General features: G+C 40.8%; 1 protein-coding gene across 7 annotated transcripts in view; it reads left to right on the top strand.

Moving 5' to 3' along the window:
• Window positions 1-16,067, top strand: part of HTR4 (5-hydroxytryptamine receptor 4) — a 177,108-nt gene that overhangs the window by 96,699 nt on the left and 64,342 nt on the right. For all 7 annotated transcript variants that reach the window (XR_014559376.1, XM_083719505.1, XM_083719508.1 and 4 more), the window contains 2 exons: window positions 10,320-10,473; window positions 13,305-13,873. Coding sequence is in view for 6 of the 7 variants with exons in the window: in XM_083719505.1 (XP_083575631.1) it covers window positions 10,320-10,473; window positions 13,305-13,873 (723 nt within the window). In the remaining variant the exon portion in view is untranslated. The remainder of the gene's footprint in view (window positions 1-10,319; window positions 10,474-13,304; window positions 13,874-16,067) is intronic.

Raw genomic sequence — 16,067 nt, 5'->3', positions numbered from 1 at the left:
CCAAAGGTGTCATGGGCTTTGAAGACACTTGAACTCAGGACGCAAGGGAGAAACGTGCTAGGAGGAAGGCACACTTGGCAAATCCACACTATGATCAACTCCCGCCCAGAAACCAATGTCCCCACTGTGGAAGGACGTGTGGGTCCAGAATTGACCTCCACAGTCACTTTCAGACTCATTGTTAAAACCATGTTTATGGAAGACAATCTTACTTGGCTACAAGTGATCGCCAAAGAAGATGACGACTAAGAGGACCAATCTGAGCAAAGCATCAGCCTTTAATGCTCCCCTCTTCCCTTTTCTTCTTATGCAGCTGAAAGGATTTGACCGGAGTTTACTTTCACATTTGAAGAATCCTGAATTGTCATTGCATTTGAAGCAGCGATTCTTTAATTTCTTAACAAGTTAACTTGAAACATATGGTGATACAAAGCTGGTTTATTAGAATAACCATCGTTTACTTTAAACCAGAATTGATACTTTGAACATCATGACAAGCCGGAATTCTTTAATAGTAAAACTAAATTATTATTCATCACATAGCGCGTAGTTAAAATACGGAACTCACTCCCACAGGAAGTAATGATGATCACCAACTTAGATGGCTTTAAAAAGAGAACTAGATCAATTCACAGCGGAGAGGGCTGTCAGTGGCCTTTAGCCATGATGGCTATGCTCTGCCTCCACAGCTTCTGAAAACCAGTTGCAGGAAACTGCAGGAGGGATGAGGACTCTTGCTTGCAGGTTTGCCACAAGCAACTGGTTGGTCACTTTGAGAACAGGATGCTGGACTAGATGGGCCATTGGCCTGATCCAGCAGGGTCTTCCTATGTTCTTAAATTTACTTCCTCCCACCCCCACCCCCACCCACTTTAAGAAATGTTGCTTGTGATCTAACGTGGCTGGATTGTAAAAGTTTTCTTTTATAATTATCTGTAACGTTAGTTACAGATGATAAGCAATTTAAACTGGTAATCGAGCTCATCTTAGCCACTGAGCTATGTAATTGAAATTCATGGTTCTTATTTGTTAAGGGTACCAAGACAACTCTGGTGATGTCCTTGCTACTTGTACCCTGGAATGTGTGATCATTTCTGCTTATTCATTCTTCAAATAAAAGTGTGCATTATGGGGGATGTCTTTCTGTTTTGGTCTTCATGTTTCTTGTACCAGTCTGGTTTTTTTGTTTTTTAATATAGACTTCAATCATATTTAATGGCTTTGAGTAAAACTATTTGCTCAGTTCACCACCTTCCAAAGTGCTTCCTATCTCCCAGTGAAGTTATCTTTGTTCCTAACATTAACTCTTTAGTAATGAAACTGTTCTTTTTAAAATATTTTTTTATTGAAGTAAGTCAAATCAATAGAATAAAAAGAAGTACAAATAAAAAAAGTGCAGTATAATAAAAAAAGTTCTAAAATAAATAAATCGTAAAATAGATCTAAAATTCACAGCATAAGATAATAAGAGGCTGCACCAAGTTTCTTTTGTGGCTCTGTTGCTAAAGCAATACTGGAATTAGTATGTTGTTTCCTATAGTCACATATACATTTATTCTGTTGTCCTTAGATCTAGCAGCAAGGGGCAGAGGAATCCCTCTGTAATTTTTTTCAGTAAAGATACACACACACACACACACACACACACACAGACACACACACCCTTCATTTCTGTACAAGGTGGAACAAATGAGACACGATGCCTGAGGTCCTTGATAGAATCACTCAAAACTCTATGGATGGTGCGAGAATCCACAAAGTATATGCTCTGTGGAACGTCACGCAGCAAAGACAGAATAGTTACATGGATCTAACCTGAAAATAACTACAACAGATCAAAGGTAACATTGCCAATGGAGCATTGCAGGCAGTAATACAAAAGCAGCTGTCAGCACAAGTCATGTTACATGACTGTTCTTCCTAGGTACCTGTGAAATATTTTTTTCCCCTTTGAATGTTTTGTAACCATTATAATCTGATAGGATCCTTTGGTAATTCAATAAATGCCCCATACTCTGGACAATCTAGATGGTAACTTCTGTAAACATAGGCATATTAAACATTCTGAGTCTATTTGTCCCCCATATAGGGAATATTGGATTCATGATAATCAGGGCAGAAGCCATTACTCCATTAGACTGTGTGATTACCTGATTAATGGCTTACCTCTTAAATTATAGAGAACTTCATTTCATTAGTGCTGGCCATCTGGGCTCTCACACATCCACTGACAGGAGCTGACCTGATGGCTTCTATTACTGGCACAATCTCCCATCATTTTCTGCTGATGGAAGAGACTTAATGGATGGATGGTACATACTAGGCCAGTAAATGGGGTAGGAATTAAAGGAAAGTGTCTCTGCCAAAAGTTTGTCCTTTTACTTTCTGCTCCTGTTTACTTGTCCTAGCCCTTTTAATTTACATGCTGGGTTAGGGAGGTCCCAAGCAGAAGAACCCTGGACCTCAGAGTAAGGTGGCATCTCCCTACATGTTTGAAAGTTCTTAGCATTGAAATATCAGAAGAGCAGAGTTTCCCAGACTTCGTGAAAGATGATGGAAGAAATAATTGTTGGGACACCTTGGGATTTTCTTTTGCCATCAAAGAGCTTAGAGCACTAATTAGTGTTGCTTGCAATAATTCTGTTATATTTATTTAATGCTAACTCTGACTATGACTGGATTATTTGTGCTTGTGACTGGATCATTGGTATTTTGCATAATTTTTTTTAAAACAGTCAATTCTGAAAGCTTTAGACAATATTGCCCTAACATCTGTGTTCTGTTCACACTACTTAGTCAGATGCAGATATTTGTGGCAGATTCTGAACTACTAGGTCATGGGTGTCAAACACAAGGTCCGCGGGCCGAATCCGGCCCGCCAGACCTCGTCATGTGGCCCGTGTAGCCGCCGCCGGCTACCAGCCTTCACCTTTTATTCTTGCTTTTTTTTTTTGACACAAGAAAGCTGCCTCTTCAGCACATGCGTGGCAGCCTACAAGCCAGAGAGCGTCTGCCCTCTAGCAGCGCCGGCCGTTCTATACAGGAAACCTCCATTTTACATGCATTCAGGAAACCTCCACTTGTTTTTATATTGAGCACATGCCATCCTGTGATGTGACAGATCCAATGGCTGCCTGAACCCTTCTCTCCTGTACTGTAAGTCCTACAGATACAACTGGCCCTTTGAGGGTGACCAAACTGCTGATGCAGCCCCCAATGAATTTGAGTTAGACACCCCTGTACTAGGTCCTAGAATTTCTGCCACTCTCCCTAGCTTTGATTAGGAAGAGTCATAATCAAGCATCTCCTTTAAAAAATAAAAAAGTCATCATATGGTGCAGAGTGGACTGAAAGAGCCTGTTCAATTTAATGTCCAGTCCTGCATAAGTTTTGCAGCAGTGAGGACCTTATCAAGATGAGACGTAATGCTTGCTGCTCTCTGTGTAGATTGGTTCAACTGTTGAAATAAGCCACCATTCTGCAAAAGGGAAACTAATAAAAACCAAGACCTTTTGCTTGCGTTAAAATTAAAATGCGTCCTGAAATACCATGTGTGTTGCCACACCTCAAAAAGGATATAGTAGAGATGGAAAAGGTTTTTTGGCTATGGCACATTCCAGGGTGGAGTAGATGATGCATAGAAGGTCAGCAGTGTGAAAAAAATGTGCTGTTGGCTTTGTAGGTTTCCTGGTCTATTCTAAACAAGACACTGTTTTTTGCTTCTTGTCCTTCTTATAAGACTAATTTGTATTTCAGCTGCTGCCTCACCTGAGCAGCCTGCCTCATTCCTCCACTAGCTGCAGCCTGGAGGGTTTTTGCAAAGGCAGCAATGAGCACAGATAAAATATATTATCATAAATCAACACCTCCTGCCTATATCTAAAGACACAAACAGAACCCTCCCCCTCCTTTTCCCAAAGAGAATGCTAACATTTAGACATTGTGAGTTCTGCAGAAAGATATGCGTTCCTGTAAAATAATTCGAAAAGACAGGATCTCAGATGAGAACTCTTGATGGCAGAAGCCTGCAAGGGAACAAGTGTTAGCATGGCAGAAAGGGTAAAGTGTAGAAGCGCTTCTGTCGAGAGGATCCCCAGGAGACAACAGGTTCCATGTGACACCTGGTTGCAGCTTCTGCTCATGCAAAACTTTGCTGTCAGGTCTAGTGCAGTGCTAGTTGATATCTGTGTCTTAGATGCCTGGGTGAATCATACTTGGTTGTGCAGGGGGAAAAACTTCCCTTGTGTTGTGCTACTCTCACCATCCCTGCATGCCCGATGAAGCCACAGTTGTTAAGTTGTGGGTGAACATATCAGACGACACAGCAATTCTTCAAACAGCTCTTGTTTATTCACAGGCCAGAACAGAACTGAACTGAAGGGTTCAGCCAGCCTGCTTATTTAGAATGCAACAGTAACCATTTTCTGTAACTATCCAATCACTGAACGTCACTTTCGATCCCTTATTTGCATATGTGGACCTGAACTATCTACAGTATCCCCCTGCTGGCCCAGGGTGAGAACTTCAGTACATAACAGCAGTCATGTCTGAAAAGGGGTTATGATTGCCAGGTTGGGTAGACTGAGGGAGATGGTGAAGTCCCTGGGGGGTAACAAGATACTGGACTAGATAGGCCTTTGGTCTGATCCAGCAGAGATGTTCATATGGCTGATTGTGAGGTTTGTGAGGATTGTGAACCAATTACTTTGGTTGTGAGGTTCAAAAGCATTCTGCATAAACTCAGTACTGTCTTTTCTAGGTCATACACACACCATGCAGTTAAAGCACTTTTATACCACTTTAATAGTGATGACGTCCTCCCAAGAATCCTGGAAACTGTAGTTTGTTGAGGGTGCTGACCTCACATAACTACAATTTCCAGCACTCTTAAGCTATTGCTGTTCCCAGAGTTCTCCATGACTGTTAAGGTGGCATATGTGTGCTTTAGGTATATGGTGTGGGCATGACCCTAATTTATCAGGTGAGGAAATACCTTCATTAGTTTTGTAGGGTGCTATTGCCTTTTATATCTCAGATGCAGAGCTGGGGTATAATGATCTAGAGTACTTAGAACTGCAATCCGAGCTAGGTTTCACCTAATTGTGAAGAGAGATGTTATTACGTATTCATTTAACTCAGTTTCAAAGATGTCCACTTGCATCTTTTGCCTTCCCCTTGTCACATTAGGTACTGGGATCCTTTTATCTCTACTGTCTCTTGAATTAACCCTAAGATTGCCTGTCAAATTTGTACATAATCAAACTTTTCATTTTCTACTTTCATATTTATCCCTATTTTTGCAACAATAAACTCCGACATTCTTAGGTTCTATCTTTTGGTGTGTTATTGGTATTGTTGTTAGATATATGGAAACATTGCATCAGGGCATTCCAGGCAATAGGGAGTCTCTCTGTGTTTTACATATTCCCATTTAGAGCAGACACACCCTTCAACACACAGTGGGGATTACTCAAGATGCAGAGTTTGGAAAATGGGAGGTACTTGAATACCTCCAAGTCTACAGACTGCCTTGATGCCACTGCTCATGTGCTTACTGATGCTGTGAAAACAGCAAGAGAAAACTGCTCTGTCTTTGAGAGAATCCCCCACCGACTTCTATGAGTGCATAAATGGAAATATGGGAAGCACACAGAGACTCCCTGTTGCCTGGATTGCCCCGATGCAATGTGTCCACACAAAGAGGAGGGTCTGATGAGTCATCTGAAGAGCTATTTGCACATTAGTCTTATGTCTTGAATAGGGAATGATCAGGCCCAAAATATTCAGAAGTGACTCTAATGTTTGAGATAGTGAACTTAGAAAGACAGTGCATGTATTTCTTAGTAGTAGGTAACTTTCAAACTACCAATGAATGTAATTGCAAAACTGAGATTTCTTAACACTGTACAGTATAGCCTTTGCAACACCACAAGAATCATTCTTTTTTAAGGATTGGCTTTGCAACTGTGTTAATCAGTCCCTGCTTGCTGCTCCTCCTTCGATTCTGGGCAATCCTGCTAAAGCTCTGTGCAGGATTGAAATGAAAAAGAACCAAGAAGGCTTTTTAGAGGCTGGAATTAAAACAGATAAAATGTGATGAAGCGTCCTGTTAATGCTCAGTTCTCTACGCAGCCGCAAATAAACTCAATTCCCCTTAAAACATGCCTGTTCAGAGGTAATGAAGGAGAACTGTTGAAGAAAAGGAAGCGAGAGCTTTTGAGGAAAGAAGTGGGATTGAGACCAAAGTGGCTAAATGTAACCTGTTCATGCAGATAATAAATGCAATATGATGCTTTAGAAGCCTTCCTCTGTAGTGCTCAAGACTACAATGCAAAATATCTCGGATTTATAGAAAGTAGACCTAATGCGTTGATTGTTGAGCTTGTGAACTGGAAAATAAAACCACACAAGAATAAACAACAGAACAGATGGCTGAGGCATAATCTGAGGCATGCAAGGCACGTTATGCATCTTTCTTTCTTTTTTAAGTATTTGAAATGTGTGTTCCTTCCCTTTTCTATTTGCTACTATTGCCGCCACCTTCTCCAAAGTCTTTGTGGAACTCTTACTTTGTTTGTTTTCACTTGGCAGTATATTTATTTGTATTCCTCGTTAGACTAATTTAGCTCTGTTGAGCAGTTTCATCTGAAATAGATCTTGTTAGAAGAATGGGTGTGGGGCACTGTCTTTAGTTAATTAGGAGTATTAGTCGTTGCTTTTATTTGGGACATTGTTAAGAACATAACTGAGCAACCTGCTTCCCAGATGCCTCCAGGGAGCCAACAAGCAGAGTTTGAGGGCAGGAGAACTATTTTCCATTGTTGTGCCCCAGTAACTGGTATTCAGAGAGATGCTTTCTCTGATCCTGAAGATGGTGTGTAGCTATCCAGCATGACTTGTAACTGTCAATAGCCTTTTCCTCCAAGAATTTGTCCAATCTCCTTTTTTGCTAGTATATGGGGAGACTGGAAATGTGGGTTTGATACAATACGATACGATACGATATCTTTCTTGTCATTGTCCCTTGCGGAACAATGAAATTGAAAAACTACATAAAAACTACATAAAACTACCACGAAACTACATAAAACTACATAAAAACTACATAAAAACTACGTAAAACATTCAAAACCCCCAAAAAACTCTAAAACCCCATTTTAAAATACACTATACTACAGAGATCCCTTATGCTCCGTTTAGAACCAGAATTGCATTAGCGTAGAAACTGTTTTTCAGGCGGCTAGTCCTGGCCTTTATAACCTTTATGGCAGGGATAGCCATTGTGGTGTCCTCCAGATATTTTTAGACTACAGCTCTCATTATCCCTGACCATTGGCCATGCTGTGTGTTTAATAGGATACCTGTTGGGGTTTGTGGAAGCTCCCAGGCTAAAGGCAGGGCAGGTGACGGTGTGGATGCTGTGAGATTTTGACCAGCTTCAGCCCATCTGAAGCTGATACAGGCTCGTATTATCTTGAGCCCAAGCAGAGCGTGGTCACACAGAAGAAGGATAAGCAGGTAATGTGCCACATGCTGACTTTATTTACAAGCTATGCTGAGAGCATACAAACATGCATCCTGCCTCTGGAAGAGCAGAGAAGCAACTGTCTCTCTAACAAAGAAACTGAGAGAACACTGAAAAACAGGAAACCAGTGTACGTCACATCCAGTCTCCCATTCCCATGGGAACCCAACAGTAACTTGGATTGTGGAATGCAAAACAATGTCTTGTGACATGCATTCGCTGCTCAGTGAGGAAGCAGAAACCAACATGTGTGTTCATGCATGCATGTTGAAGGCTGAGACAGACCCGAAGGTACCATCTATCTCTGGTGATCTGATGGGGATGTAGTAAACCTGCTGCCTGGTAGGAGTGCATCCTACTTGCCTCTACTTGTATATTTGTAAATAAAGCAAGCATTTTAAAGTGCCATAAATATTCAGTGCACTCCCCTACAGAGGAAGCTGAAATCTGGAATGTGCTGCCATTGGAATTTCTTGCTTCTTGTAAATGGGCAGCATGTGAGAATATAGAAGCATGTTTGATCCTTTGGGGTAAAATATATTTCTTGGAATCTTTCACTTTATTTATATTATTTATATATCTCCCTTTCCATATGGCATAAGGCAGTTTTACAAAATCAAATAAGGATATATAAAATTCATAAAATGGTGTAATTCTTAAAACAACAGCTTATCAACTTTCTTTTAAAAAAATCAATAGAGAGCAATTAGTAATAGCAGCAGTATGGTTCAATAACTTGTCTGAACATGATTTTTTTAATGTGGACATTAATTTTTAACTTTCCCCAGGTATTTGCAGGAAATTTATTAAACCATTCCAGATAGAAATATAGGGAGCTCCTTGGTGCTTCAATTAGCTTGTGTAAACCTAGTGCAGCCTGGGGCTATATTCAGTGCTGCAAGAGTTGACTTCTGCTTGTGCATCGACACTTTCCTCTTATCCCCTAACCCTCTGGAGCAGATTTAAAGAGTGTATGATAGGGATGGAGAAATCCTATTGCAGTCCTTTCCATCCTGGTTCTGAATGTGGATGTCTTAAAGTATGCACAGTTATGCAGCAAATGACACACATAGATGCTGCCCCAAGCAGATTTGCAGTGTTAAAATTAGAAGAAGAAAAATAGAGTAAGCCTTCAGATCATCTCATAAGTACCATGGTCTAACCAGCTGTCAGAAAGGTTTAGTTCACAGATCTGTGGTCCATTCTATGGACTGGTTCAGTGGAACAGATTGGGGCCTCTCTCTCTCTCTCTCTCTCTCTCTCTCTCTCTCTGTGTGTGTGTGGGGGGGGTGGCATTTATGGTAGTCTGCAATGAAATCTTCTGACATTCCTAGTGTGCATGGCAGGGGGTGTTGCAAGGCAGGGGTGAGGAGGAGACCAGATTCTGTGGCTGGAAGTCTGTTCTTGATGTGTGCGAGTGTGCATGTTGTAGGTTTGTGAATAAGTATAGAATTGTGAATGAATGGAGACATACAAATATTGAAATTTAAGCAGCAAGAAGGTTCAAATCTCAAGATGTCCCTTTCATAGAATTAACTATTGCTTAATAGTTTGTTTAACCAAAAGTGATACTGTCAGCTGCAAATGATAGAAATTGATAAACCTGTGCAGCAGAACTGCCTGGCTGAACTGTGTCTCCTTCATTGTGGTTAATTGAATATCATCTGGAAATATTCCCGTATCATTTTGCTACTTCTGATTCAATGCGTTAATTGCCAGGGGAATTTGCAGTCCTTTCATTTCTCTTTCTATATCTAATCATGTTCCTTTCCTCTCTTGATGCAGAGAGAAAACACACTATATTCTGCATAAATATTCTCTGCAAAATGCCCATTTCCTGCTAGGACAGCAGCCAGCTTTATCCAGCACTCTCCAGTAGGGGTCTCTTCAGACGTGGGGAAAAATTAACTATTGGACAAAATTAACTATTCTTATAAACGGGAAATTCACCAATAAGGATTGGAAGAATGATTGAGAAACGGTTTTGGCAATAAGCAAAAATAAATGTTCCATAAAAATGTTCAACATTCTGTTAGAATATGTATGTGCGTTTGAACAAGTTAAAATAATCTATAATTTATAGATATTAGAAAAAGCTATTTTAAGATATTTCAAGATGGCATAGTATTCCTTGTGTTTTAAATGAAATAGCATAGAAATTATTGTAAAAATTGGTACAAAAGGTAAAAAAGAGAAGCGTTACTTTCTTCCCACTTAAAAGTTAGTTTGGTACATTAAGGTTTTTGCTGGCTCCCTACTAAAAAGGCTACTCAGCTTTATCTGCTTTTCCTATCGATCCATAAATGCTAAGAAGCTGTGCTTATTGTTGGATATAGTCTACTAGTACGTGACCACCTGTGCAGACCTTTCAGCTCTAGCATAAATATCAGCAGGAGGGGAAATCTGTGTCAGATGCAAGGGTCATTAGAATCTTCCTCAAAATCTTGCTTTCCTGTTCTTCAGATAACGACAGCTGTTTTTCAGTTTACCAAATATTAACAGTTTTAATGCTAAGCAATCTTCTATACACAGGTTGGCTATATGTGAGCTTTAGCTTTTACATCAGTTTTATTGCACAGTGCAGTGTACACTGATGATACTGTATTAATAATAATACGAATAGCCAGGATTGTACAATTTCACATATTTCTGCACAGATGAGAGAAGCATTAGACTTGCTCCCCTATGCTTCTCAGCAAATTGCTGGAAGCCAATGCTTAAATTTCACAGATTTGAAAAGATGGGACTGGTTGGTTCCTTGTTTCCATTAATTCTTTTTTCTTTCGTCTTTCAGGTACTATGCTATCTGCTGCCAGCCGCTGGTTTATAGGAATAAGATGACACCACTGCGCATTGCTGTAATGCTGGGTGGCTGCTGGGTAATCCCAATGTTTATTTCTTTTCTCCCTATAATGCAAGGATGGAATAGCATTGGCATCATGGACTTGGTGAGTAGACCCTAGTTGTCTGGTGTGAAGTTAAATTTTGTATGAGCAGGTCTTGTATTGACCAAAATCCCTCATCTCTTTAAATAGCGTGCAGTTTCACCCAAGAAGATTGAAAGAGAAGTTCAAAATTGCTTCCAGACCATTTATATTACCAAACTTAGGGTCAGAAAGGCAATTTCACTTCTGTCATAGTGTTGGCTGCTGTGCCTAGGAATTTATCACCTTCCCTTGGAAATCTGAACCCCACCTGCCACTTTATTTTACTGAAATGACTCTGACCTTTGTGCACACTCTAGAACTCATCACTATTCTTTTCCATTTGTGATCTGAATATTTTATCATTCACTCGATTCAAGGGACTCTGTTCCACTCGTTGCTAAAGTTGACAGAGTTGGTTCTAGATAGCCTCCAAAAATATCCTGTGATTCTATGAAATATCATTACTGTGAATTTGAAGAGAATGAAGTCTTGCTCATGGAATTCTAGAAATGGAAGTTCCTGTAAAGTTGCAGTTCATCCAGAGTCCCTTGCACCGAGTCATTACAAAGTGATTGATGATCTGTAGTTCATTCACAACTTTTTAGGGCTGAAATAAATATTGCATGAATCTAGCATAGCAAAGCCCTGATGGACCACTTTTGTTTGTTAGTTAGAAGTAGTTTTGAGAGCAAGCAATTGGAAGCAGCTAAGTGCTGTAGGGAGGGAATGCGTAACCCTTCTTCTGATCATCACTTTTCTATAGTGCAGCGGTTCTCAACCTGTGAGTCCCCAGATGTTGTTGGACTACAACTCCCATCATCCCTGAGCTCTGGCCTTGCTAGCTAGGGGTGATGGGAGTTGTAATTCAACAATATCTGGGGACCCACAGGTTGAGAAAGGCTGCTATAGTGGCTCCCTCTGAACCACTTCTACATACATATGGTGCTATGTGGAATTCCAGGTGTGTGCTTGCAAAGGTAAACACCTGTCTCGAATTCATGAGGAAGAAGCATATCTGCGGGACAGTTACTTCAGAAAAGCAGTAGAAAGGCTAGTCAGCGCTTTCCCCTCCCTTTTATCTTCCAAATTTCTGCTTTTCAAAGTGGCATTTTAGTAAGAAAAGCAGCCACCCAGATCTTTATTTACACCCACATTTTGTTTAGTATTACCCTGATTTTCAAAAGATAGATTTAAGTCTACCCTAACAGATATATTTCCCTTATCTGGAAGCATAATCTGGAATCCTCTCATCACCTTGGATTATCTCAGCCCAGTGGGTCAGGTCCACAAAGGCAACTGGGAGAATTGGTCATGTTGCCAAAGTACATAATGTCTGGATTTAGAAGCTTTTTATTGGGCTGTGGGACATAAAGTTGGACATTCTGAACCATTAGGGAGAAGTTAAAGCAAATATTTAAATGTGTAGTGAGAGCAGCATTTTGCATGCTATGATTTAGGCCAAACAGTGGAAGGGACCCTGACTAGATGATCCCTGGGGTCCCTCCCAACTCTACAATTCCATGAAAGTCCTTGAAGGAGACATTAATGACTACACGCTCACTCTGAATATCTGCTGTGGTCTGACAGGGATACTGAGTGACTGACAGATTACAGTGACATCCACGATACCTTCAGAACTCATTGGCTAACATGTTGTGAAAGAACCTTTTCTACTTCTATTTTCCCCTCCCTTCCATTGACTTCCTTCCAGTGAATGTTGTTTTTACTTCTGTGCATTGACAACATGCCACCTTTCATAATAACAGTTCTTTAAATTGATCCTCCTTACCATCTAGTAAGCTTGCTGTCAGCCTAGCATGAGGGACAGTTGGCAACTCTTTCCATGAGACTCAGACCTGATACTTTCTGAAAACTGCTTTCAGTTCATGCTCCATTTAATTTACAACCATGAACTACTACAACTGTCAAGAAAGAGATGGGGTTTTTCATCACCCTGCCTTTCACAATCAGTACTAGCAGGGAATGATGGGCAGGCAGAGGAATGTTCTATGCAGTCAAGCAGTCACAACCATTGCAATAGGCTTGGTGCCATATTTCTGTAAGATTCCACTGATGGAATTATTTTCTTTAGCAGCCTATCAGTAATTAACACTCCTTCGTTCCTCTACTATGCTTCTATACACACATGTGCAATATAGTATCTGCAGTATGGGCATTGATTCAGCAATAACAAGAAGATTTGGGCATTGTGTAATCGTCCGTCCCAAAAAAGGTTCCATTACATTTTGAATTGCGACTCATCCTGATATTTAAATGTCAGAGAATAAACATTTTCTTCACTGTATGATAAACATAAAACATTCAAGGAAGATAATAGAAATGGAGAAAAAAATATTCAATAGGTCAATTCATAACTATATTTATTAATTTTATTTCCCAACATTTATTTACCATTTGATTGATAGAAGTGGTTTACAAACAGAATAAAGAAATAAAATGATCAGTAAAAGAAAGTTTAAAACAAGTACTTTAAACATTCAAAAATATTTAAAATCAATTATTAAAACACACACCTACATTTTACATGTCTGGCTAGGCTTGCCTAAACAAAAATGTTTTTAGCAGGCACTGAAATGAGTACAGTTAGGGTGCCTGCCTGGTGTCAATAGGCAGGGAGTTCCGAAATGTGGGTTCTGCCAGTTACGCAAAAGACACGGAATAACTGGGAAGTGAGAAATGGTACAAGGGTTGGTGGGGAGAGTTCCAGATTCTCAGCAGTGTTGTTTTTCATTCCACACATGGGCAAATGAAGCAAAGAGAAGACAATTAATGATCGGAGAAGCTATAATATGTCCTTGTCTTTCTTTGCTTTTTTTGTTCATCTCCCTCAGGTAGAGAAAAAGCAATTCAACAGTATGTCCAACTCAACTTACTGCATATTTATGGTCAACAAGCCCTATGCTATCACCTGCTCTGTGGTTGCCTTCTACATTCCGTTTCTGCTAATGGTGCTAGCCTACTACCGGATATACATTACAGCCAGGGAGCATGCTCATCAGATACAGAGTCTTCAGCGTGCAGGGGCCCCAACAGATGGGAGGCCACACCACCCTGACCAGCACAGCACTCACCGTATGAAGACTGAAACTAAAGCAGCCAAGACCCTCTGTATAATCATGGGGTGTTTCTGCTTATGCTGGGCACCATTCTTCATCACAAATGTAATAGACCCTTTCATAGATTACGCAGTTCCTGCAAAGATATGGACTGCTTTTTTGTGGCTGGGATACATCAATTCAGGATTGAATCCCTTCCTTTATGCATTCTTGAACAAGTCTTTCAGACGTGCCTTCCTCATCATCCTGTGTTGTGGTGATGAACGATACCGAAGGCCTTCCATCTTAGGGCAAACAGTCCCTTGTTCCACTACTACTATAAATGGATCTACACATGTGCTAAGGTGAGTGGTTGTTCAAAACTGGGTTGAGGAAAAAGCAAGGATAATTCTGTTTTCATCCACTATACGGGGAACGGGGATGGATTTTTTTGCACTGAAGTAGCCAGGGCTATGGCCTGATTTAGAAGAGCTGGCATGTGCACATTTCAGTGGGTTAGCCATGGGCCTCCCCTCACTCAAATCTTCCTTGCTGCTCTCAGTATGGCAACAGGTATGAAAGAGGTATCCTGCGAAGGGGATCTATAAATGGAGCTTCATGGTGGAGCACAAGAGGAAAGGGAGAACATATGAGTGCAGAGGAGTATTGTGAAAAGAGAAGGTGTCAAGGGAAAGGAATGTCTCCACAGATACCAGAGATATCTCATCTAGTAGCATGGTTCACCTGGATGTACTTGACAAATGTGCATTTTGTTAATACTAAAGTTGATTGTCCTGCCAAGATTAAATTCCTTGCAAATTCCTTTGGCACCTATCAGAGACATGGTGCAGTGCCACTGTCTAGTCTCAGCACGGGCTAATATGTATGTCACACTGGGATTCCAAAGGAATCAATCAAAATGTTTTGATCCTAAGGAATTATTTTACAGATATCAATTTAAATCATTTACTTTGTAAGCACCAAGTCAGTAATTTTTCTGGCTGAAGTGTTACTATAGGATGCATAACGATGTTTTTGTGGAGACAATGAGTAAGACGTGGTCTATTATTAACAGGCCTTTTGTTTAAAGCTCACATCAAGTTGAACAGGTATTGAACAATACTGAAAGTTTTACTAGTTATTATTTATTTGTTACTGGTATCTGTCTATCTCGAGAGACAATGGAGTGCACCATCAGGGGTGAAGTCAAACTGCTGGAGAATCACAGCACCTGCTGTGGCTGCAGGGACTGGTAATAACTGCTGCCTCCCACATTGTTTTTGCTGTGTTAGCAACAGCGAAGGAGCCTCTCCAGGGCACAAGCCTGGGCAATGTAAATTCAGGTCCTGTACTGCCCAGATGACAAGATCCCCCTCTTGGTCTTGCTGATGTGGTCCAAAGGAAAGCAAACAATACGTTTGGCAGCAGGAGTTGCTGGAAGGAGGCATACAAGATGCCATCCAACCATCTTACAAATTCCACTCTGGATTTCTGCAGGGTTTACTCCTTAGCCTTTGATTCTCTCAAATATATTCTGCAAGGCAGTGGAGGTTTAGGGTCAGAGTTTTCCTTTTTCTAGATGGGCTACCTTCCCAGGTTGATGAAACCCACCTGCCCCTCACTTCCCTCTACAGCCATGCAGAAACCACCTTCAGCTGTTGGACCCATTATTGCTCTCATCCACTTAATCCACCAGAGCCTGTCTTTGCATGCAAGGAAAGTCCCTAACTCATTGAGAGTTTGAGACTCATTGGCTACCGTCACATGTATAGCCCACCTTTTCTACATCCATTGTTAAACATGGCTCAGTGACCATAAGAAGCAACACATCACCTAAAAATCCACTACAGTTTCCCAGAAGAAACAGTAAAGAACAGATCAATCAGATGCTCAGAAGAACAAAAGAGTTTTTACCATGTATAAAATATATGTTAGTAGGCATCAGTCTTATGTCCAGGATATGGGATCCAGAAACATCCAAACAGAAAATCAGTTCAAGTAAAAATCAAAGAAAAATGACTCAGTTCCATGACTCAGTGCTCTAAGTCTAGTCTTTTCTAAATTAGTTAATTTGTATAAGTTAATTTGTTTTTAAGGGGAGAGGGACAGGGCTGCCCTGGGAGTGGGTCCTAGCCAACGGAATGGCTGGGGAAGCTTCCATGGGGGGGGATGCATTGGGACACCTGATCTCAGTGATCACGGGCGTGGGGATTTCTTATTGTTGCTGAGATAACAAAAGGATTTTTCCTGGTTTGTAGGGTTACCTACAGATTGTCAACCTTCCGGCAAATACAGTGGTACCTGGGGTTAAGAACTTAATTCATTCTGGAGGTCTGTTCCTAACCTGAAACTGTTCTTAACCTGAAGCACCACTTTAGCTAATGGGGCCTCCTGCTGCTGCCGTGCCGCTGGAGCACGATTTCTGTTCTCATCCTGAAGCAAAGTTTTTAACCTGAGGTACTATTTCTGGGTTAGCGGAGTCTGTAACCTGAAGCGTATGTAAGCTGAAGCACATGTAACCCGAGGTATCACTGTATTTGAGCTCATGACCTTAAATTT

This window comes from Podarcis gaigeae (assembly GCF_964106915.1).
Source record: "Podarcis gaigeae genome assembly, chromosome: 2".
Lineage (NCBI taxonomy): Eukaryota > Metazoa > Chordata > Lepidosauria > Squamata > Lacertidae > Podarcis > Podarcis gaigeae.
The sequence above is the reverse complement of the archived record's forward strand: the minus strand, read 5'-3'. Positions and strand labels throughout refer to the sequence as shown.